At 40.0% G+C, this 22,659-nt stretch overlaps 1 protein-coding gene across 1 annotated transcript; it reads right to left on the reverse strand.

Moving 5' to 3' along the window:
• Window positions 1-1,383: 1,383 nt before the first annotated feature.
• Window positions 1,384-21,718, reverse strand: hs3st3b1a (heparan sulfate (glucosamine) 3-O-sulfotransferase 3B1a). Its single transcript, XM_084744428.1, has 2 exons — window positions 20,710-21,718; window positions 1,384-3,232 (listed from the first exon to the last, which is right to left on the reverse strand). Exons 1-2 carry the CDS (start codon window positions 21,201-21,203, stop codon window positions 2,614-2,616), a joined length of 1,113 nt encoding a protein of 370 aa, XP_084600554.1. The 5' UTR covers window positions 21,204-21,718; the 3' UTR covers window positions 1,384-2,613.
• Between the last annotated feature and the right edge of the window lie 941 nt (window positions 21,719-22,659).

Consider the following 22,659-nt stretch of genomic DNA (forward strand, 5'->3'; position numbering starts at 1 on the left):
GCGATTCATACCTGGCCGTAACCTTTTGCTCTGCAGAAAGCTGTGCTGCATGATGGATGGGACGGGTTGCTTGGGGCAAGTGCACAGAAAACGTGTGGTGCCTCCCTAAAATATGATAGAATGTACTGACAGAAGATAGAAGAAGTTTGTGGGATAAAAACAAACAGTATTGTTTAATTATGTGACTGAATATTGTGTCATCATCAGCATAATCGCCTTGACAAAGATTACCTCTGCTTCAGGTTATAGCTCAAACACTGTTTACATCCACATGAACACATTTGAACAACGGCTTGAAACCTGACCCCACTTCATATTGTGGAGTGTTAAGTGTCACCCAGGGACATAACGGAATGCCCCGTGTTTTTCACATGTCAGATCTCTCCAGATGAAAAACCTGACACTTTGTTTTGTGTTTTGTGGGGGTCATGGCAACAAAGCCCTCTCGTTGGTGGCAGCGGGGCGGCTGAGGCAGCTAAAAGCAGTTAACAACGCTGTGCTAATTAGCCCGTTAGCGCAATAATGTGCAAGATGGTGAATTAGACACAGCAGTGCGCCTTCGCCTGCAGGCATCTGCGCAGGTAAGGTGTGAGGGTAGTGCATTAAAGTCACACAAGTTCAGCATTTTAATCAAGTAATTTGTAATCTGGTAAATGTGGTAAAATAATGTGCATCAGTAAAGCCAAAGATGAGACATGAAATTTGGTAAAACATATTTATTTCTTACTTCATAAAAATGACTGCGCCTTTCAATCAATTTCTCAGTCAAACCTGCTTCATTTCCATATTTGTAAAGCGATGCATACAGCAAAATAGTGCCTCTACAACAGCGGGGTTGCAGTTCATCATTATGGAATGACGTCTGTTAAAATGCTGACAACTGACCTTCCTCTTTTTGGTCTGCAGTCCAAAGACGGTTGAGTAAGCTTGGTATCTGGCAGAACTTCATGTCATCTTTCTCCTTTCCTGTTTCCTCAGCCTGCATGGGCTATACTCATCTATGTTCATAAGAAAAACAATTTTTGATGTGACTGTCGGCTTTGTCGCTTCACCCAAAAACATCTTTTAAGTGTCTTCAAAATTGGCTTGTCTTTCCAACATAGACAATCCTGGCACATTGAAATATAGCACAGGAAACAAGAAACAAGAAATTTAACCTTAAAGGGACAGTTCACCCCAAAATCAAAAATTGCATATATAGTCACTCTGGCCTGCAGTATTATTAGGGTCAAATGAGGTCTTTGAATTATTTTGAGAAACCAGGTCATGGTTTCTAGAAAGAGACACTAGTTTTGAATTTTTCAAATATATTTGCCATTTAGTTCCTGACTCTGCAAGTCACACCAAAAAAAATTGGATGGTTAGACAGCATTGCAGGCCAGGGAGAAAATAGATATTTTCAATTTTGGGGTGAACTGTCCCTTTAATGGTTTAGCCAGCTTACTCAAGTGTTATTGGAGCACAGAGCAAAAAGGGGTGGGACTTAGGAAGGGTAAACTGTTTGTTTATTTGGTTGACTAAAACTCAACCATACATGAAATTTAATTGAGGAATATTGTCCCAAGGTAGGTTTATTTTAATTATCTTCAGCTATTACTGAAAGTAAGCTACAACAATTTAGAGCAATGCGTATTTGCATCAGTTGGTGTATCCTGGGTGAGGGCATCATTAACACATCTAGTATCACCTGTGGTTAAAAAAAAGCTGTACAGGATGATCAATGAGAGTCATTTCAGTACAGATCAATGGATGTGATTAAGCCATATGAAGCATTTTCTTTTTGGAAAAAGCAATAACTGACCGGGCATTAAGAAGCCCCTGCAGCAGATTTTTGAAAAAAAAAAAAAAAAAAAAGGGATAAAAACATCCCAGCAGTATCGTGACAGGACCCTATACTGGATCCCAATCAACATTCCTTCGCAGAAACGGTATAAATAGTGGTTAAGTCAAAATATTGCAGTGGAAATTCATATTATTATATTAACTTGAAGTTGGCTCAAGGGTCAACCATAAACTTGCTACCCTTAATGGATCCATGTTTTATTATGGTGCTCGAGAGATCAAGGCAGTGCCATCACTCAGGTCTAATTGACATGATGAGGAGCTATTACTGTATTGATCCACCTGGCAAGTGGCACTGGATCAGCTGGGGCCCTGTATCGACCTGCCTAAGTGGATCTTCAGACCTCTGAGGGTCAGACAAATGTTAAGGGGATATTACCAGTTTGTTTGTGGAGTTGGATCTCATTCAGCATAAGGTGAAGCTAAAGCAGCACTTGGAAAAGTCAAAGAAGGAGAAGTGGTTATCCACATGAAGCCAAAATAAGGATACTGAACCTGCTCATAATACCCGTAAAAACATTGTGCTTGTATAAAAATGTCCATGTACTTAATGAGAATTAAAAATGTGTGTGGTGAATCATGAATAAACCTGGTTAGGCAGCTTAGTGAGTTAATATCATAACAATAAATTATCATAAAATAGACTTCTGAACTTTTTACACATCCACCAAATACTGTACAGACACTGTATAACAATATCTCCAGAGTGATAAACCTATAAAAAAAAACACAGACAAGGGACCAGCATGAGTCTGTTATTATATTTCCCTCTCAGTCCCAGCCAAAGTCATGACCCGTCATCTGGTAAAACCTGCTATTAAAGGGTTTATAAAAGTCCCTTAGCCTTTGCACTACCTCTGGGTCAATATTAGGGTGGGTCCTGCCTTTGGTTTTGCCCAGGCAGTGCGGCTTGCTGTTCCCCTCAGGTCTCTTAAGGCAGGGGAAGCCCTTTGCCGGGTTAAAGTGGAAATGCTTCTCTGTGACGACCCTCCTGAGCCCAAGAAAGTCCTGGACACGAGCCATCTCACCTGCAGGGTCGGTAATCAAGCGCTCCCCGCTAACGAACAGCAGCTGCTCCATGGGGAAGTACTGGAGCCAGCGCTCAAGGTGCTTAGCATACATGCCAATTTGGACAGCGCTCCATGTGGTGTCGATCAGACCTGCTGACATGTTCTTAAAGGTCAGGCTCTCGAAAGACGGGATGTCCGGCTTCTTGGAGCGAGTCTGGGTGTAGTCGGAGATGGCCCGGGTGACAGGATCCCGGACAACTACAATGAGCTTTGTGTCTTTAGACATGGTGTAGATTCGAGCAGGGACCTCCTTGGTGACATAATAGCTGGGGGTCTTCTCCATGGTCAGTTGGCCATCTGATGACTTGGGCATCAATTCCCTGCAAAAGACACAAACGCACTGATTTACATTTCTACTGTAGGTTCAAAAACACTGTCTTTTTATATTCAGTTATATACCTGCCAACATTTACAGGGTTTCTGCATGTTTCAACATGTTAAATTTACTTTTACTTTTTAAGACCATTATGAATGCAATTTAAGACCTATTTCACGTCTGTACTGTCAATAAAGGTTTTAGCGATGTCTGAATCAGGGAACATGGTCTGAAACAGCTCACCTGTCTTAATTGCTTTTATATGACTGTTTGTAATCAGTGTTTTTTGTTACTGCATTTCATTCTGAATGTTAAACAAACACTCAGCAGTTTTGCTTTCCAATCCTTTATTTTGAAATTCAGGATTCCTGTCACCTGGAACTACTTTTTCCACTGTACCACACAAAGCATCTAGTCTACTGGAACTATAATAGAAGAAGAAGAAAAACAGTTTAACATTTGCAACATGTCCAAAAATAAGCACAAATCACTGTTGAATAGTTGTGATGCTGCAAAAACACAAGGGATAGGTGCATTCCCAGCAGCAAATCTCCAGAGAAGTCAGGTAAGGACTCTGAAGTATACTGCTGATTAGCCATTTGATTTTAGCATGGTAAAGCACCTAGTTAGTGGTTATTGGTTCCATGTTTTAGTTGTTACAGCACGTCCAAGACATTTTTCCCCAAAACACATTTAAAAGTGAGATGAAACAATGAAACTTAAAATAAAATAAAAAAAATAACATGAACTTAATTTTTCTAGTCAATTTTTAAGATCAATCAAAATCAAGACATTTTAAGGCCTACAATTTAGATTTTTGTATTTTAGACTTTTTAACTCCCCGCATACACACTGATATAGGTTTGGAAAGGGATGGTTGTAAATAAACAAATATAATATATAAACCCTTCTGTGCCTTGATGAAATGCTTGCACTGTTGAGACCTGATATGTTGGCTCACTTCGTTTGATCCCACTGTGCCCTATCTTAAAATCAAAACTACAGGATTTGCAAAAGGCATCACCACTATCCTGGTGACTCACACATAGATGATAGACAGATACATGAACTTAAATTTGCTGATGTATTTAGAGTTTTCCAGAGCAGCTGCACACATGCCCCTTGAATCGCTGTGACAGATGGGTTGAAACTGCATGTATCGTGTGGATTGTATCTGTAGGTTGTGTTTCATACACAATCTGGCCACTTGGGTGACATCAGAGAAACATACAAAACTTATGGATCCGTGTATGATGGTTAGTCATAATAAAGTTTGAGAGCCATTTAAGTTTGTTGGGAGAAACCGCAAAACTGGGAGATAGCTTTAAAATCCAGGAGAAACATGCAAAGAACAGGTCTGCTATTCATCTTTGTTATGCCACCGCTTATTGAAGCAACCAACTTTCAAAAGGTCCCATGCAGGAAGACAAGATTAACACTGACACAGAAGCTCCATGGCAGGTTTAAAGTACTGTCAGGCAGGAGCAAGTCAATCACCATCAAGAAGACAATTGTAGACATCACAAGCTACATTAACGGAGTCTGTGAATGTACCTGAAGTGACAGGAACTGGTAGGTAGAGCAGGAGTCCTATCAATCATCTGCGATTGCATGTGAACACAATACGCAGTTCATGACATGTTCTAAATACAAACTCTGAAGAAAGACATTCATCTCCCGCTGCTGCATTTAATCTACCTTAAGACCTCAATCCTCTTTCAAACCCCACAAGCCTCACATTGAAATACTCCACACCTTCATTACATTATACAAAGGCTGGTTTAACTGTGAATAGGCAGTATTATGCTTCTTAATGTCATGCCAAGACAGATGACAGTGACTTCACCTTTCTCCTCATATTTGTCTGTAATTTTGAGTGAAATGTGAAGATTTGGAGAAGCCACACATTCCTTAAGAGAAAATGCAAAGCTTGGGAGCTGTCTGTTCTCATAACTGCATATTCTTCTAGACCCTGGATGGCTCTGGTTGATCATAATATAGCCTGTTAACTGCAGCCCTGACTGGATAATGGCTAAAGTGAGCCAAGGGGGATTAGGACTAAGCCAAACACGCTAGAGCATTAGAGGCTGGTCGACTGCCTTGTTGGCTGGCTGGGTGGCTGGCTTGTCTCTGCAGAGAGAGGGGGAGAGATACGTGGCCATGACGATGAGAATCAATGGTAAGTAGTTAATCCAAGAAGAGATACAAGTAATGGCCACAATAATACAAACTGTAGGCTTGAGTGCAGCCCAGTGTAGTTACATTTTGAGACCGTCAGAGCGCTGCTCACTGAACCTTATGCAACGTTTTACAGGTGCAGTTTTAGGTTATCCATTGTTGCTGTATTACCTACAGTAGATGGTGTCAGCATGCCCCTAATTTGGAGAGACAGCAGGAAGTACTGGCGTAGGAAGCTGCTGAGGACAGGGTCAGCAGCAAAATGTATTTCAACCACTTAAAAATGCCCACCTAAGAAAATCACTATATTATTTAAGTAACTTTGATATTTTTCCATCTGGGAACAACAATTTTTGAAATTGTTCCATTATCGAGTGAGACCACAACAGTTTAGAGTGGGCAAAATAAACCGCAGTGTAATCCTTTTGGGATCATCAAAATACGTCCACTAAAAGTGTTTTTTTTGTACCACTGAAAGGCTCAGAGTGTACTAACCCCCTGTCTCGACCACAAGCAAGTCAGATGCAATTTTTACTTGCATGCGTCATACAACAGAAATGTTCTCATTTGAATCCATGCAGCTGTCTGCACCAGCCCCGCGAGTCGTGTATCTCAGCTGCATCTGACAGCTGTGTGAAGCCATTAATTAGACTTTTTTTTTTTTGACAATACTTTTGTAAATATGAGGTCCATTCCTAGTAACAAAGACACTGAAAACATATCAGTGCAGTATTTTATTCACATTTCACAACCTAGGAACTGTCATCCCACAGACTCTCCCATCCCAGCAGCTGGGATGAAAGACATGGGAAGTTCTTTTCTGCAGTGTTTATTTCATAGGTAAACAGTACATTTACTGCCACTAGACAACTTCTAGACCTCTGCCATTTTTCCTTCCTCTCTTTTGCTCATCCACACCCACTGCATGCACACACACTACTGTGTTTAAACCACAATCATTAGTGTTGATGGAAAAATATTTCTGGAAAATTCACACAGATTGATGGAAAACTGGAAGTTTGGCTGCTCCTTTGCTGCTGATGCTTTGAAATGCATGGACAGGACGGATCCTACATTAACAGCTTCAGCATGGCAGAAACGAGTTTGTCACATGAATGTGATGCTGATGTGACATTTGTCTAGACAAAGTGTCTAAGTGTCTGACAACATGGAAAGGATCCCTACAGAGAAAGATGTGTTTTGTTTAACCACAAAGGGTTGTTTTGGTGCTCTTACCTGTCCCCCTAGACTCCATTTAAAGAAACTAGGATTTTCACATGCTTTACCTGGCTGTCGGAAACCAGAGTCATTATATTCATCTATGTTCTCTCCAAAGCCACCACACTCCTTTGAAAAACAAAAAAGACAAAAACAGTAATTTCACCTTACAGAACACAGGAGTTGCTGGCCTGGTCTGGTGTTTTGTGAGGTAAAATTGCTGTATTTGTCAAACGTGTCTGGTTGCTTTGAAGTGAACATTGACAGGTATTATGGCTTCACTTCACTGTCTGAAAGGGTTGTTTGACAGCAAGATAAAGAAGTGAAAATAAATAAATAAAATAAATAAATTCAGCAGCTTCCTACACTCCTCCTACTGGGGGTGTGCAGACCATCAACTACACTGACTAAGGACAAGTACCTCATACAACCCTAACCTGCACTAACCCTTCAAACTGCACAACTGCAAGCATGTATTGCAGAGTGCATTGATCCAATGTATGTTATACTTATACATGCAAAATACTTGCACATGCAGTATTTATAATGTCGGTGCATTGGGAATGAGCTCAGTATCTTCCAGAGACTGATGCATCTCACCATGTCATATATGTTTTCTATCCTCACATAGTAAAAGAAAAGCTATTGCATTCAAGAGATTTATTTATTAAGTATATCAAACTAACTTTTTGGTCCCTGCAGACCCTCATCGGAGCATGCTGTTTCTCATACTGTAGCAACAGATGCCTTGAATGCAAAAGAAGTATGCAGATATCTCTTTTTCTGCCATATGTGAGGTTGGCAAATAAATGTATGATATGATGTGCTGTTCACAAGTGCTCCCAAGCATCAAGCCACATACTGTTTTAGGTTAGTCAAAAAGTAACTCTTCAATTATTGGTAATTTCCTCATGTTTTGGGTGTGAACAGTTGATCTAAATCGAACAACTGGGAAGCAGAGGAGCCATGTCATTAAAGTGATTACAATCATTTCCAACCATCTGTTGGTGTACTCACAAGGAGCTTCAATATTCCTCTCCACACACTTCAGCTTTCATCTTACAATTTTATGTGGTGGAAACGAGCAGAAAATGTTCTGCAAGATTTTGACTGTGCAGAGCACTGGGAAAAAGCTGTAGTTATTATGGGAAAAGTAGGCATCACCCATACCTCATTACTGCCATACAAACACACACAGGCTTCTCATTCTTATGCAGTTTCATCACCTAATGTCACCAGCTCTTTCTACAGAGGCCCTGGGTCTGACACATTTATTCCACTTTTCCCTCCCTGAGTGCCTTCGCCACCATTGTATATGGTGGAAAAACCACAGACCTAATCAAGGTAATAGGTATGAGAGACGCAAACAACTATATCAGAACCCCCTGCAATTATCTTCCACATCTCTTGGATACACACAAACCGGATGCTGTAGGCCCTTCTTGGGGCCTCAAGGGACACAAAAACTTACTACCAATCAAACTTTCCACTTAGTCCCCGAGCAAAACAATCTGTGTGAGAAACACATGCATTATTCATCTTAGCAGAGATAGAGCAGGGGAGAACATCTCTGACTGAGCGAGCAGTGAGAGACTTGCCTTAGGGGGGCAGATGTAGCAGGCTTTCACAATTTGTTCTGCTTAATAAACAATGTCGCCTGGAACCAATAGGTTTCAGTGCATCCTCATCTATCAATCAGCCACGCAAAGGCATCATCATTCAGCTTCAAGAGAATAAAAAAAATAGCCCTCTCTCTAGAATTGAGCCACAGCGTGCTGACTTTTGCCCCTTCATGAATTTTGCATGTTTCTATTTGACTCCATGAAGGTAAAACACTGCTTTACTCTAAAACTGCAACATCTAAGTGGGTGTAAATGTATTTTCAAAGTCTCAAAGCAAAGAGCCTAAGCTTTGAAGAGTTTCTACCTATAATTGGTGCACTAAAAATAAATCTATATCGATGCTTCCACATACACATAAACATCCTTTGCCCTCTAACCTGTCCTGTTGAGGAGGAGAGCAGCAGGACTAAGAAGATAACGGAGGGAGGCAGGGAGGAAGACTGTTAAGAGAAGGAGATAAAGCAGGAGAGGAGTGAGTGGAAGGAGTGAAGAGAGGATTAGATGTTGGAGACGGAGACCACATAGGCCATATCAACTGCCCCGACCCACAAGCCTAAGTGTTAGTTATAACTGCCACTTTAGATGCTGTATTTGCCTTTGCCTCCAGCATTAGTACAAAATACATCAGTGTTTCTCAAGCTTTCTCATGGTTTCTGAATTTTCAGACAATGGCCCTCTGACCAGCAGTGTTGGGCAGGAATGCATTATTCAGTAACTCATTATTGTTATATTATTACTTTAAACAGTAACAAGTAGTGTAAGACATTAAAATTTCCAAAGTAATTATATTACAGTTACTAAGTAATGCTGGATTACATGATTTGTTTTTTTCGTAGGTTATCTTATGATGATGTGCACAAGCAGCAGCTCAGGTCACGTCACATCAGCTGCTAGCCAAAAAGCTAAACAAAGCATGGAGAATGAGGTCGAGAAAGAGACGCATACTTTCAAGAGGTGAAAATACTGACTCTTGGTAGTCCTGTTGAGCAAGTTGAGCAAGTTTGGTATCTTTGTCAGCTTTCTCTTTCCCTGTTTCCTGTATTTAGATGCGATATGTGCTAGGCTCGTCTATGTTGAAAAGAACACTAAAATTTGAAGACGGTTAAAAGACATTGCTGGGGGATCTGTAAAAGCAATATATATACACATCTTAAGTTATGCTACCTAACAACCAAGTCAGTCTATATCAACCATTAGCTAGCTGGTAAACTAGCATTTTGCTAACATTAGCTAGCGAGTTGACTAATATTTGGCTAAGATTATCTGTCAAGTTAGCTAATTAACTTTAACAGAAAAAGGAGAAAAATACAACATGTAATTTATTGAAGCATCTGCTATGGCAGCACAGCAACATGAAACTTGGAGACAAAAATCACTGGCACTGACAGGGAGGGCCTCTACTCATAGTGAGGATACGGTGGTGGACAAACATTACAGGGACACGATCTGAAGAACCTTTTTGCTGGGAATATCAGAGATGTTACTAATTTTCATAGCTGACTCTCCCTTGTTTCAACACATCATAGAGAAATTACCCACAAAAAAACATTATAAAACTACTGTAGAGAAAGAGGTTTGGCTCCCTCAGGACAGAATATGTGGTGATGGAATCTAAGTTGAAGGCAACACTCAATGTGCGTTTGTTTCCACAACAAGCCACAAGTGTCGCTGTTTGCACTTTCAGGTATCTGCTTTATTTTACTGATTCATGTCCATTTTCACAGGAGTCCTGTTAAGTTACTGCTGATGAAAAGCATTTTGAAAAAAGCAACATTTACTGATTTTGCTGCTTTGTAAAAAAAAAAAAAAAAAAAGCATATCAATACCAACAGGGAACTTTTATTGTGAAGAATTTATTGGAAATTAAGTGTTTATCCACCGTTTTACAGCCGCTCGACTCAAGCAAAGTCACAAGACCCACCTTCAAGGGGGTAGATCTGTTGTAATGGTGATGCAAAGCCTTGCCGTTCTGGCCTCGCCTAATGTACTGAGTCAAACTGAGCCAAGAACAAGTCAAAACGCGGTCAATTCTGAAATGAGACTGAGACTCTTAAAGAGTGGTTTCCAGACCTCTTGAGCACTACAACACTATATTATAGTATAATTTAGGAATTATGCATGACTGACACTTTTACATCAACATTAAAAAAAAAATCTCATGTGCCCCCTGCAATATGCCAAACCACCCCTAGGGCTACGATTACCCCCATTTGAGAAACACTGAGATACATCACCCCTACAGACAGATATTAATCCTGGCCTGGTGTTGTGTTGTGTAATTTCCCCGTGTTTTGTCTGCTGGGCAGTCAGGTGTGTCCATTAAACTGGCTGCTGGGGAGACAGCATTTGAAAGCCTTGTTTACATTCGCTGGATGATGCCCTAAGTAATGAGTTCACCGAAGTACGGAAGAAGTACGATGCAGTCTCAGACTCCGACCAGACTGCATTTTTTGTATCCAGCAGTATTCTGCTTGACTGACTCTAATTGGCATCTATATTTCAGGTTTTCAGACCACTGTGACATGGGACTGCTACAGAAAAAAACCCCTCAGCATTATCTAATGTCATTTTGGGTTCTAATCTTACAGTGAGAGGGACTGAGTTACCGTGGGAATCTTTCTGCCTCTCAAAGACAGGATGAGAGGTGGTGGTATGCAGCCACTTATAATAATCAGACCAATATACTGTGAGATGAGTTCCAGACAGAAATCAAAGAGGAAAACATCTTTCGGGATGGTCTTCTTTGGTCACTGCAGGCCATCTTATCACGCGTGTGAAAGTCGTCGTCATTGCGCTTTACACTCAGGACCTTCATTATCTCAACAGCATTCCTGAGCAACAATGATAGTGCAGAGAAGCCTTTTTCCCATCCTCCATTATTACTGTCAGTGTATGCAGAACTCAAGGCCACCTGGCTGTCTGGTGGAGACAGGCCCGGTTTGAGGAGAGGAGGAGGAGGAGGAGGAAGAGCAGTGCATGAGCCTTTCTGGCTTTCCTCACACAACTGTCAGCCTTGAATTAACACATAACATTTCTGACAATCAGTTGTTTATAGAATCAGTGAGAACTTTTGATCAGGAGGATGCTACTCAAAAAAAACCCAAAAAACAACAAAGCTAAACCAATCACACTGGATGTCATTTCACTTTTTGTCAAAGTGATTGAACAGAAAAAGTAATGTATGATAAAATCAATATCAGTATGGATGGATATATGATTTGTAGCTAACTGCTGTGTTAACAAATATATATTATCAGATAAATGTTGGAGATTCTCAGCTAAACAGAGCCAACAGTGTGCAATGTGTTTCAGTGTGAACAGATTGTTGTTGTCTGATTCTCTTTTGGCCAGCAGCTCAGAGAGACTGATCAACAGGTGTGATTCTGACTTTAATGTCTGTGTAAAGAAGAGAGATTTTCCTAAAGACATCATGAAAACATGTAAAAGACTCAGAACTCTCATAGTATTAAACTAGACAGTTAAACAGGATTGCTTATGTAAATGAAATGATGCTCTGGAGCCATACTGTCTCTAAAACTATAGAAACTAGAGTGCAATAGCATTTAGTATTAACAGTGCAAGTGATGAGGGAAGACAGTTTACTTTAAGTAACCTGGTTTGTTTCGTTTGTTTCACCCAACCAACTCATGAATGAACCATCTAACATCTGTTTACAGGTCTTGGAGGACTACTGCATATGTGAAAAAATGTGCAAAATATTTTGTTACTCCAGAGGAAACTACACAAAATCTGATGAATTGCCTCGAGTGATGCCACTTGAGTTAGCCTCAGAGATCTGCACACTTCCAGCCTGGTCTATGAATTATTGAGTTATGGCCAAACCAATGTTTTATCAGGTCACAGTGCCTTGACCTTTCACCACTAGTTATGATCAGTTTATCCTTGAGTCCAAGTGGACGTTGTTCCGACGTTGAAGAAATTCCCTTAAGGCGTTCTTAAGATATTGCATTTACAAAAAACAAGAATGCCATAAACTACAAAGGAAATTCTGGGTCTGACAAAGTGACTTCAGAGAAAAACAGAAAGACACCAGCCAGCAACTAATGCAGCTACAGTGATAATAAAGACTTGGACAAACAAGGCAACAACAACAACAACTTATATAATAATCAAGTGAACCTCAGTACATTTTTTGGAATAAAGTGGTGGAGGAGTTCTGAGTGAACAGAAGGACAGAAACTGAAGTGAAAGTGAAAGAAACAGTTACAGCCAAGAGAAATGAGAGAGCAGGTGACAATAGCTCATGTGTTCATGTAACCAAACATGGTTTTATGCAACAAAACAAAATAATATGTCAGAAATGAGACAATATACTAATATACTACTATATATACTAGTATGAGCAACAGTGTCATGGTAACTGTAAATGCTGTAAATAAGGGTTCTGGCTGTGGTTTTTCCCAGAACCATTTGCTTTTAAAGAAACATTTTTTTGCGGAAAGGGTTCAGTTAAGAACCCTCCGAATATAAAAATGCTCTTGCTAGAACCCCCTAGGTGGGTTCCTCTTAAGACCCTTAGAAGATGGAGAAGTTCAGGATAGATCCCCAACAGAGGGTTCTGGGTGGAACAGTTACATCATATAAGGGTTCTCTGCATAACAACTCACAGGGGATTTGGGTGAAATCTTTCACAGTTGGTTCTGGGTAATAACCCTTTATGTTCATCTCTAGGTAGAACTCTCTGAGATGGTTCCAGCTGGAACCTTTATAAATGGTTCTACCCATGTGGACAAGCCGGAGAGCCCTTTATGGTTCTAGTTAGCATTTTTATTTCAATGAGTGTCTGGGAATTGTTTGTCAAAACATCCACAATTATGATTTAAGAGTTTCTATTAAATGTTTAAAAAAAAAAAAAAAAAAAAAAAAACTCATTCTTTGCATTTTATGTATTTTCCAGATGCATGTAGTAGTTGCTACAATTAGATGACTCCCCACAGATGCATGCTGGTCTGAGAGGATCAGCAAAAGCAAATAAGACTTCAAAGACGCAAAACAAAGATGTCTGAGGCAGATTGGTGTTTTCTAAAGTTGCTCTGACTTGCTGTCAGGGAATCTCTGCATTGAAGAGAAAGATAGAAGCAGGAAACGGCACATTTTCTCTGAAGATACAACAAAAGAGAGAGATGAGGAAGTCAACAACTCGAGGGGATATAATGGAGTGAACTTGTTTTGTTTCAGTGTTTCCAAAGTGCTGTAATAAGTGCTGTGGTTTGACAAATTGCCTCAAGCAAAAGCCCAGGGGGTTGTTGCAGCAAATTAAATCCTCAATCTCCAGAATAGGAGGGGGCGGTGCACATCACCAGTATTGACAGTCTAGTGGACTTTTTCTAGAAATGCTAACATCATTGTAGTCTTTTGGAACAGAACAATGTGGTTTGCTTTTTTTAAGTTTAAATTTTAAGTGCAAGGATTTATGGCTTGTGGAAATATCTCGGGAATGTTTGAAACAACAGCTAGCATGTGTGAATTGTTTCTTTGAAGCATCTCATTATTGACGCAGTTTTCCCTTATTTTCCTGTCAGTGTGCTGACACATTAGTTTAAGCTTGGGGGATACCTATATCGAGAGCTCTCTCACTTACACCAATCCTCCTGTGTCCTCGCAAAGAGCTAAAAGTGTTGAGCAAGCAAAAAGCCACCAGCGGACTCACATGAACCGACTCTTGGGAAACACAACTTTTCCACACACACAGATCTCTGAAAGTCAACTTTTGGCCTAAAAAGCTTAAGTGTAGCATTTGAGTCTTTTCTTGGGCAGGTTCCAATGAATGCTCTTTCTGATGAACTCCTGCTGGGCTTCGTCAAAGGGCACTTTCACCCTTCTGAGCACATTTGCATACAAAGTGAAGGCAGAGAAAACATGTTTCACACTAATTGTCTGCTCTTTTATTGTCAGGGTTAATGCAGACCCCGGGGGTTCTCCAGCATCCCCTTTCATTGAGCTCCATAATACTGTTGCACTTTCTAAAGACTCACTTTAAATTTACTGCCCTCTATCTGCCACTGGCCTGCAGTAAGCTTCCCTGGGGCTCTGAGGAGGATTATGCCGTCTTCTCTGACACCCTCAATGAGTTAGTAAGAAGGCCGCTCATTGTTCTATATGTGGAACCTCGAGAGGAAAAACACAATTACAGCAATTAAATCACATCCAGTGTAGAGAACATAGAAGACCTTGATTTGAGCATGCATTCAGCAGATGAGTAGTTAACCTGCCAAAATAAGACATACAGGAGGAAGTTGGGATGCTGTTATTAAAGAAAGGAGGGGCCAAGGAGGTGCACAATTGTCTGCCTGCTCCTCTTTTCCTGCCTACATAGTGAATATGTGCTGTATTGTGGTTGGTGTCCTGCTGTGCAGGGGCCTCTCCTCTATGTGGGGCTCCACCAGGATGGACACACCAATCACAGCAGATAAATGGCGGAGGCACAACTCAATGCCACCACAGGAGCTGATAAGCCCACCCAGTGGACCGTTCCTCTCCCCAAGCCACTGCACGCCATTAGTCTGCAGGCGCTGAAGTGAAACATATGGCCGAACAAAATCAACACACAACTTTGTCTGGCTTTACGCTCTTGGCGCCTCTTCAAGACTCACTTCTGATCAAACAGGACAAAGTTTTAAAGGGATAGTCTGGATTATTTGAAGTGGGGTTGTATGAGGTCAGTAGTCAGTTTATGACAGTTAAACGTGCCGCAAATTTGGAAAAGCAGAGGAGTACCAGCATGAAAGTGTACGGGTTTAGCTACACAAAAAATCAATATCATGTGTACGTTATATTGAGAATATTTTCACTGCTTCACATTGCCATCAGACAGCATTTTCTAACAGGAAACCACTAAGCAAAATATCACTGTCTCCAACCAAACTCCATTGGCAATGGGTATTTTTACATTTAAACTGATATTGATTTTTTTAAGATTACTAAACTATGTTTTGCTGCTGACTCTGTGTCAGGGGTTACACAGGGTTATAGTTTCTCTTTTTCCTTTTCTTTTCCTTTTCCCAAAAAAGAGAAGTTTTCATTAAAAAATAATAATGAGGTGTGTTTAAGCTGTGTGTTATTGAAATGACGTCCCTGTGAGGTGCACACACATCCACTGGAGTATTTAATTATGTGACAAGGCTCAGGTGTGTGGGAGTGTGCAGCGGTTGAATGAGTGTTGGCTTTTGTAAAGCTCCAGCTCCACCACCTTCCATCTCAAGGACTTGTTGCATGAAAACAGGCTCTTTTTTTATTTTGGGATCCATCCAACACCAACCAAAACTGAACTGACGAAACAAGACGGAGCTCACCACTAACAAGAGCAAGGACGAGTGCTGCCAAGGCCTGAGTCAAGGTACCTGCTGGCCTGCTGCTCTGTAAGCTAACCCATCTCCTGGCTGTTTCTCAGCTCTTGAAAACCAGTTCAGTTTCCTCCTCTACACACTTCAGCTTAGGGTTAGTGTCAGATACTTGTAAGTAAAACCTTTAGATGTGATTGTAACACCCTATCCACAGTAGTACAACGCCGAACACCATCTGTTGTCACAGACTATGGATGAGTGCCTCATATCTCTTTAACAGGCTTCAAAAAGGTGTGTCAGTGCTCACATATTAAGTCAGCGAGTTGTCGCAGTGTTGTGTGAAAGACTAATTCGTCCAACAACGATGTGTGCCGCCAGAAAGCCAGGCAAGGTGCTGTCGGAGCTCCACTAAATGATCATTAAGAGTTGACTCGGTGTCACGGTGCTCTGCTGTATGGGGTCACTCTGTGGCAAAGTGCTCGCACTGTGACAACTCAAGCCAAGTTGTTTTAATTAGCACGATCACCTCTGTGGGAAAAGAAGCCTTCATTATGCATGTCTCAAGATGAAACAGTTTCCCACATCCTCTAGCTGCGTGTTTGGTATGCAGTCGAACAAGAAGCTGGTACGTCTCAATTATATGCAACTGCTTCATAACACTTCATTTCATCCATGTTTAATGATAGCTTGTCTTTCTGCTTGACGTTACTCGTTCCTGACATGCGTCGCCTACACTCTTAGAAATTATGGATCCAAAAGGGTTCTTCCTGAAGGACTCAGGTTCAAAAGTGTTTGTCAATGGGTCTTTGTAAGACCACGGGTTCCATTAAGAACCCTTTTTATCTTAAAAACCTTTTTCAGAAGAACTCCTTCATTATGAGTTTTTTCAAGGTTTCTTAGTACCATAATATTTAAACGTTCCCAGTAGAACCCCCTTGATGGAATTTGGATAAAACCCTTGGAACATAAAAAGCTTTTAGTAGAATCCCATGTATGTGTTCTAGATAAAACCCTTGAAATATTTACAGGTTCTTGGTGAAACCCCTTGTGTGTGTTCTAGATAAAACTCTTGGACGATATGTAAAAAGGCTCTATGTAAAATCCTGTGGGTGGGTTCTAGATAAAACCACTGGGAATATTAAAGGATTTTCAGACGCCCTTCTAAATGGGTTCTAAATAAAACCCTTGAAATATAAAAAAGGTTCTTGTTTGCACCCCAAGAAGGTGGAAAGGTCAGAGAAGGTTCTGCGTGTAAAACGTCTCATAACAGGTTCTGGGTGAGACCTTTGACAGGTGGTACTAGGTGTAACCTTTTATGTTGGGTTGGTAAGGTCCCCTGAAACAGTTCAAAGTGGAACCCTTACAAAAAGTTCTACAAGGAACCAAAAAGGGTAATCATATGAGGACAAGGCAAAGAGTCCTTTATGCTTCTTGTTAGCACATTTATTTCTAAGAGTGTACTTGTGCATCACTTGTGTGCTGTAAAAACAGCAGGAAGACTTGAAGTGAAAACATCTTTAAACATAGGATAATTTCAATTTGTTCTTGTTGCTCAGTCTGTAGAGATGGACAAAAGATCACTCTTCACAGACTGATCATCCAAAAATGTCCTAAACCTGTCCGGAAATTCTTAAAGGAGCTTAAGCGAGAAGTCCTTTGAACAATGCTTCGCTTCCCCTATTGTAGCTCTACGGAGCCAGCTTTGAAACAGTGTCTAGATCCTTTGACATTGCCTGTTAATCCCTCGGCTCAGTCAAATGGACACTGGAAACAGCAGCATCTCTTATTATCTCCTATTAACAATGTGGCTGCTTTGATGTAAAGCATTCAACGCTAGATCATTTCCGGGGACATAAAAGATCGATAATTTCTCTGAATAAATCCTGTTTGTCATTTATTTCCACAAAGAGTAGTGAGTTGTGAAATGTGTGCAGCTGAGTCACTAGTGAAGAGCTTGCATATATTGAGATGTGAGGTAAGAGGATGACAGTTGCCATGGCAGAGAGAACAATAAAAATGTCATGATATACACTGTCGAAGGTGTTAGCAGAGTCAGATTCCTGATCTTGGCCCTTGACAGTGATGTCTATTTGGATTGAAGATCAAAACAAATTGCTACCACTGAATCAATACCCTGGAATTCATAATCTTGAATCACCCTGCTGGCTGCTCAAGGATGACGGCATGATGCAACTTGCTGACTCCCGACCATAGAAGGGCTGTTTCTTTGAACTGCATCCAGAATTCAGGTCAAATTTAAATGGAGGCTTTACTGCTTTATCTTTTTCTAACTCTCGTCAGAGAGCAGCAGAAAGTCTAGATCCAAGGTGTAGATGCAGGTGCAGAAAAATTCCAGGAACTCAGAGCGAAGGTCATGCAAACAAGGAGAATATTGATTGTGCTTTTGTAAATGAATGTGCCAGAGAGGAGTTACATAAATTGTCAGTGCAAATGGAAAGTTTTAGCCTTGCAGAATAGAAATGTATGTACGTAGTGTTATCTGTGACCTGTGGTTTATTGACATTAGAGATTTAATTGCACCTGCAGCTGTTAAAATTGTAATTCACAGTCCCAGTTGATAAAATGGCCTGGTGCTGCTGCCTGAGCATATCAACAGTTTGTATTCTACATGATGATATCACCTGAGGTCACACTTATCACCTTATCACCAGCGTTTTATTGGCTGAGTTCACTTCACCGTATAACTACACTGTAAGGTGCTAAAACCATATAGTGTTCTTTGGCTTGTCCCTATTGTAGAACACTTTCTGGTCCCTGGTAGAACCCTTTACACCCCTTTTCTGGGGGGTTCTACCTAGAACCTTTCCACCTTCTCAGGCTGTCAACAGAAATCCACCCAGGGGATTCTACCCTTTCATAGTCTAAGGGTTTTGTCTCGAACCCACCCAGGGGATTCTACCGAAAACATTTTATATTCCAAGGGTTTCATCTAGAACCCTCTCTGGGGTTTCTATCCAGAATATTTCTGCCTTCCAAGGGTGCAAACAAGAACCCACCCAGGGTGTTCTACCAAGAACTCTTTTATATGCCAGGGGGTTTCTACCAAGAACATTTTATATTCCAAGGGTTTTATCCAGAACCCAATGCTTTTATATGCTAAGGGTTTTGTATACTAAGGGTTTCACTTGTAACTCTCTTGTCCTCTGAGGGTTCTACAAAGAACCATATTTTATTCTACAGATGTGGCAAAAACACAAGAACACAAGAAAAAGAAAAAAACTTTGAAACATGAATAAATATTTGAACATTTGAGGGTGAGGATCTTTAAACACCCATGCCTTCAACAATCCTTGATGAACTCTTAATTCTTTGTTTTACTCATTACTGAAACATATGAATAGTGACGAGTACAGAGAACTGCAATGGCACAGATCCCTGACTGGTCAGTGCCAAAATAGCAGTAAAAATTATACTGCTCTCTGCTATCTGTGTTTCTGTAAGGTTGTCACTATTCGCTATCATTATTTTATTTTCTCACTTTTTCTGTTTCCATTTTCTTATCACCTTGCTGCACACATAATCCCAGGAAATGTACTGAAATAACAGTTGATTTCACTGCTGATTATCACATTTTATGTTCTTTGTACTGTTGCAGAAAACGTTACGAGCCAAATCGACTTGTCAAGTTGTATTAAGTAGCTATGGTGTAATATAAGTTAAAGTTACATGAGGATAGACTTTTTTAATGGAGCAAAGTCTTTATATAACATGCAGATAGAATTGTTTCCTTTGGTAGTTGTTTAATGGTTGATACAAAGTAAAGATGCAATAATTATTTGATTAATCGATCAGTGGACTGATAGAAAATTAGATCCCAACTATTTGGATTATAAATTGATTATTTTTCAAGCTAAAATATAAAACATTTACTGGTTCCAGCTTCTTAAATGTGAGGATTTGCTGCTTTTCTTTGACATTTATGTTGGTAAATGAAAAGTCTTTGGGTTTTGACCGCTGGTTGGACAGAAGGAGAAACTTGGAGACGTCACTTTGGGTTCTGAGAAATTGTGATGAGTGTTTTGATGTTGCGTTGGTTGACCGATGTTATCTGCCCGATATTTGCCTATCTCATGTATCGGTGTGTATCAGTATATATGTCGTCTGATATGAAGCTATATGAAAACTTTTTTAACAGAACATAATGCAGGTTGGTTATATTAATTAGCTTTATAGGCAGCATTTTATGTGTATTTGATCGTTTTTCTTAATTCAGGTTTAAATGTATACTACAGCTGGAACTATATATCGATAATGAATAGATTATTAAATTAATTGCCAACTATTGTGATGATCAAGTAATCAGTTTGAGTAGATTTTGAAGAAAAAAAGGACAAAATTCCAGCTTCTTAAATGTGAATATTTTCTGGTTTCTTTACTCCTCTGTGACAGTAAACTGAATATCTTTGGGTTGTGGACAAATCAAAAGATTTGAGGACGTCATCTTGGGATCTTGGAAACACTGTTCAACATTTCTCACCATTTTCTGGACAACTAATCACTTAATCAAGACTAATAATCGACAGATTAATGGCTAATGAAAATAATTGTTAGTTGCAGTCCTATATATACATTTATTTATGCTCTATTTGTGGTTTTGTATTTTATTTATTTGGAATTATTAAAAATACTGGTGTATGTTTCAGTGACCTGATGTCATTATGGATAAAGTTAATTGTTAAACTAAAATATCCTGCCTCCATTATATGTCTTTGTTAGCCACCTTTGATGGGTCAGTGCAAAAAATGTGTGTTTATGTAGGCTGTATATTACCTGTACTAGCTGTATTAACAATATCTGAATTTTTATGCTTCACAATATCACTATCGTCATCACCCCAAAAGCCTATGTGAAAATAATCAGCAGTTTTATCAATAATGAATATAAGAAGTAGTTGCAGCCCTATACAAAAAAGTTTCATGACAGATCTGTAAATACATTTTTCAGAAGAAGAGCAGAGATGTTTGTGTTTTTATGTTATACTCAGTCAGCCTCAGCCAAGAGCTTCAAAACAGCCTCCATAACTCATGAGTTGCCCTTCAGCAAGGCAGCAGAAGCCCAGTTAATGTACTTTTACAAATTAATGACAGCAGAGCTCAGTGGATTCATGTTTTATAAGGACAGATGAGATGATGATGTACCTGTACCACTCCAGTCCCTTGTCGTAGTTGCGGTCGAAGAAGTGCGGCTCCGCTCCCACCGCTCTGATGTCTGGATGCAGGCGCAGAAACTCCAGCAGCGCCCGGGTGCCTCCTTTCTTCACCCCGATGATGATCGCCTGGGGCAACTTTTTACTTTCCGACTCATTGAAGAAACCTGACATGGCATTATCATCCAACGCCTTCGCCTCGCCTCTAATTTCATCCCACTCTTCTCCTCTGCTGTCCAACTCGTTCTCGTTATTCAGCAAGTCCCTGGACGCCCCGAGAGAGGACTCCTGATTGCCAACTTCTGCGTCCGGTTCGTGTCTGTTCACCGAGCCGTACGCCAGGTTGGGCATGGTGGAGCAATAACCAACACAACAATAAATCATATAGACCCACAGGGACAGCATTATGCAAAACACAAAGAGTTTGTTTTTCACGTGGGATGATGGCACAACATGTAGACTGTGTAGAATCGGACTATATTCCATAGGACCGCCGTGGAAAAGTTATATTCCAGTCAACAGGCATTTTGGCAAAGGCACCTCATTCCTCTGCCATCACTCAAATCCTGACAATCAGCGCGCAATTTCCCAAAACACAAATTAGAGCCAAACTGATTACGAATTGCGCGGCGGGTGCCCACCTCCTGCTTCAACTCCAGCTGTGCTTAGAGATAATGATAAGATGTTTTTTTTTATTTCTTAACAGAAATTAGAAAAAAGAATCTTGGTAAAAAAAAAAAACAAAAAAAACAGGCGGTGAAAATGTCGCCAGGTGAGCGATACGCGCGTCAAGAAGCCAGTTTGTCTCCCATCACTTGCTGTCAGTGTGTGAGCAGAGCGCTCACTCAGCAGCACCAAGTTATCTACAGCAGGCAACAGCAGCGTCGAGCCAAACACAACGTCAACGACTGACTTCCGGTAGAGCCTTTCAAAGTTAAGGGAACGTAGAGAAAGAATCACGAAAATGTAAAAACGTGCTAAATAAAGATATCTCGCATAATCTACTCCTTCGATCGATGTTGTATAGTTTTATATCATTCCATAGCGTATATTTACCACCATGATGTCCACTGTATTTCTAAATGGTAGGCTTAAAGGTCCTGTCTGTGTAAAACAATGCATCTTTTTATTTATTTTTTCCAGAATTAGTTTTCACAAAAGTACAGAAGAAATCAATGCACATTTGTGAACTCAGATTATGGTTGCTTATTGTTTAAACAAAAACAAAACACAATGCTGTTTTTAACATCTTTCTCCACTGAGTTTGACACTGAATTCCCTATGCTTCACAGCCCGAATTAAAACTTTAAAATAATAAGTGCCTCTGTGCTTAACAAACAAAATATAACAAAATATAAACTGGTTTAATTAGCAGACTAATACAGTGATGATCTTCTAATAAACAATGTAAACACCCATATATTAAGAATATATTATAGCTGCCAACTGAATAGGCCTATCTTATGGCAATGAAAATTATTAAGAAGAAGTAATCCTTTATTAATAGCCTTGATGGATATTCAGATCGAGAATGTTACACACACACACACACACACACACACACACAGATAGAGATAGATAGAGATAGAGAGAGACATACATTTTTAATATCAGCTTCATGTATGGCATGTATACAACAGTGCTGTTTTTTTTTTGTTGCTCTATAATTTTTATTTGATTTAATTTTTTCTCCACTTTACTAAAAGCTCACTAAAAACTATGTGAAATATATTATTTTTACATGCAAAATATCTCAACAAATAGAATTAAACATAGCTGTTCTACTGGTCATTAAGCCATAATTGTGTTCAAATTTCTTCCAACACCAAAATCAGGTAACAGCACCATATAGCTGTTGTAACTTCATTTCTTCCAGTGATGTACGTTACAATAGTTTTTCTACACAAAATACTCGCTCACATTACTTTTATTTTGAAAGGTC

This window comes from Lutjanus erythropterus, chromosome 19 (genome assembly GCF_056507025.1).
Source record: "Lutjanus erythropterus isolate fLutEry1 chromosome 19, fLutEry1.hap2, whole genome shotgun sequence".
NCBI classification, from domain to species: Eukaryota; Metazoa; Chordata; class Actinopteri; order Lutjaniformes; family Lutjanidae; genus Lutjanus; species Lutjanus erythropterus.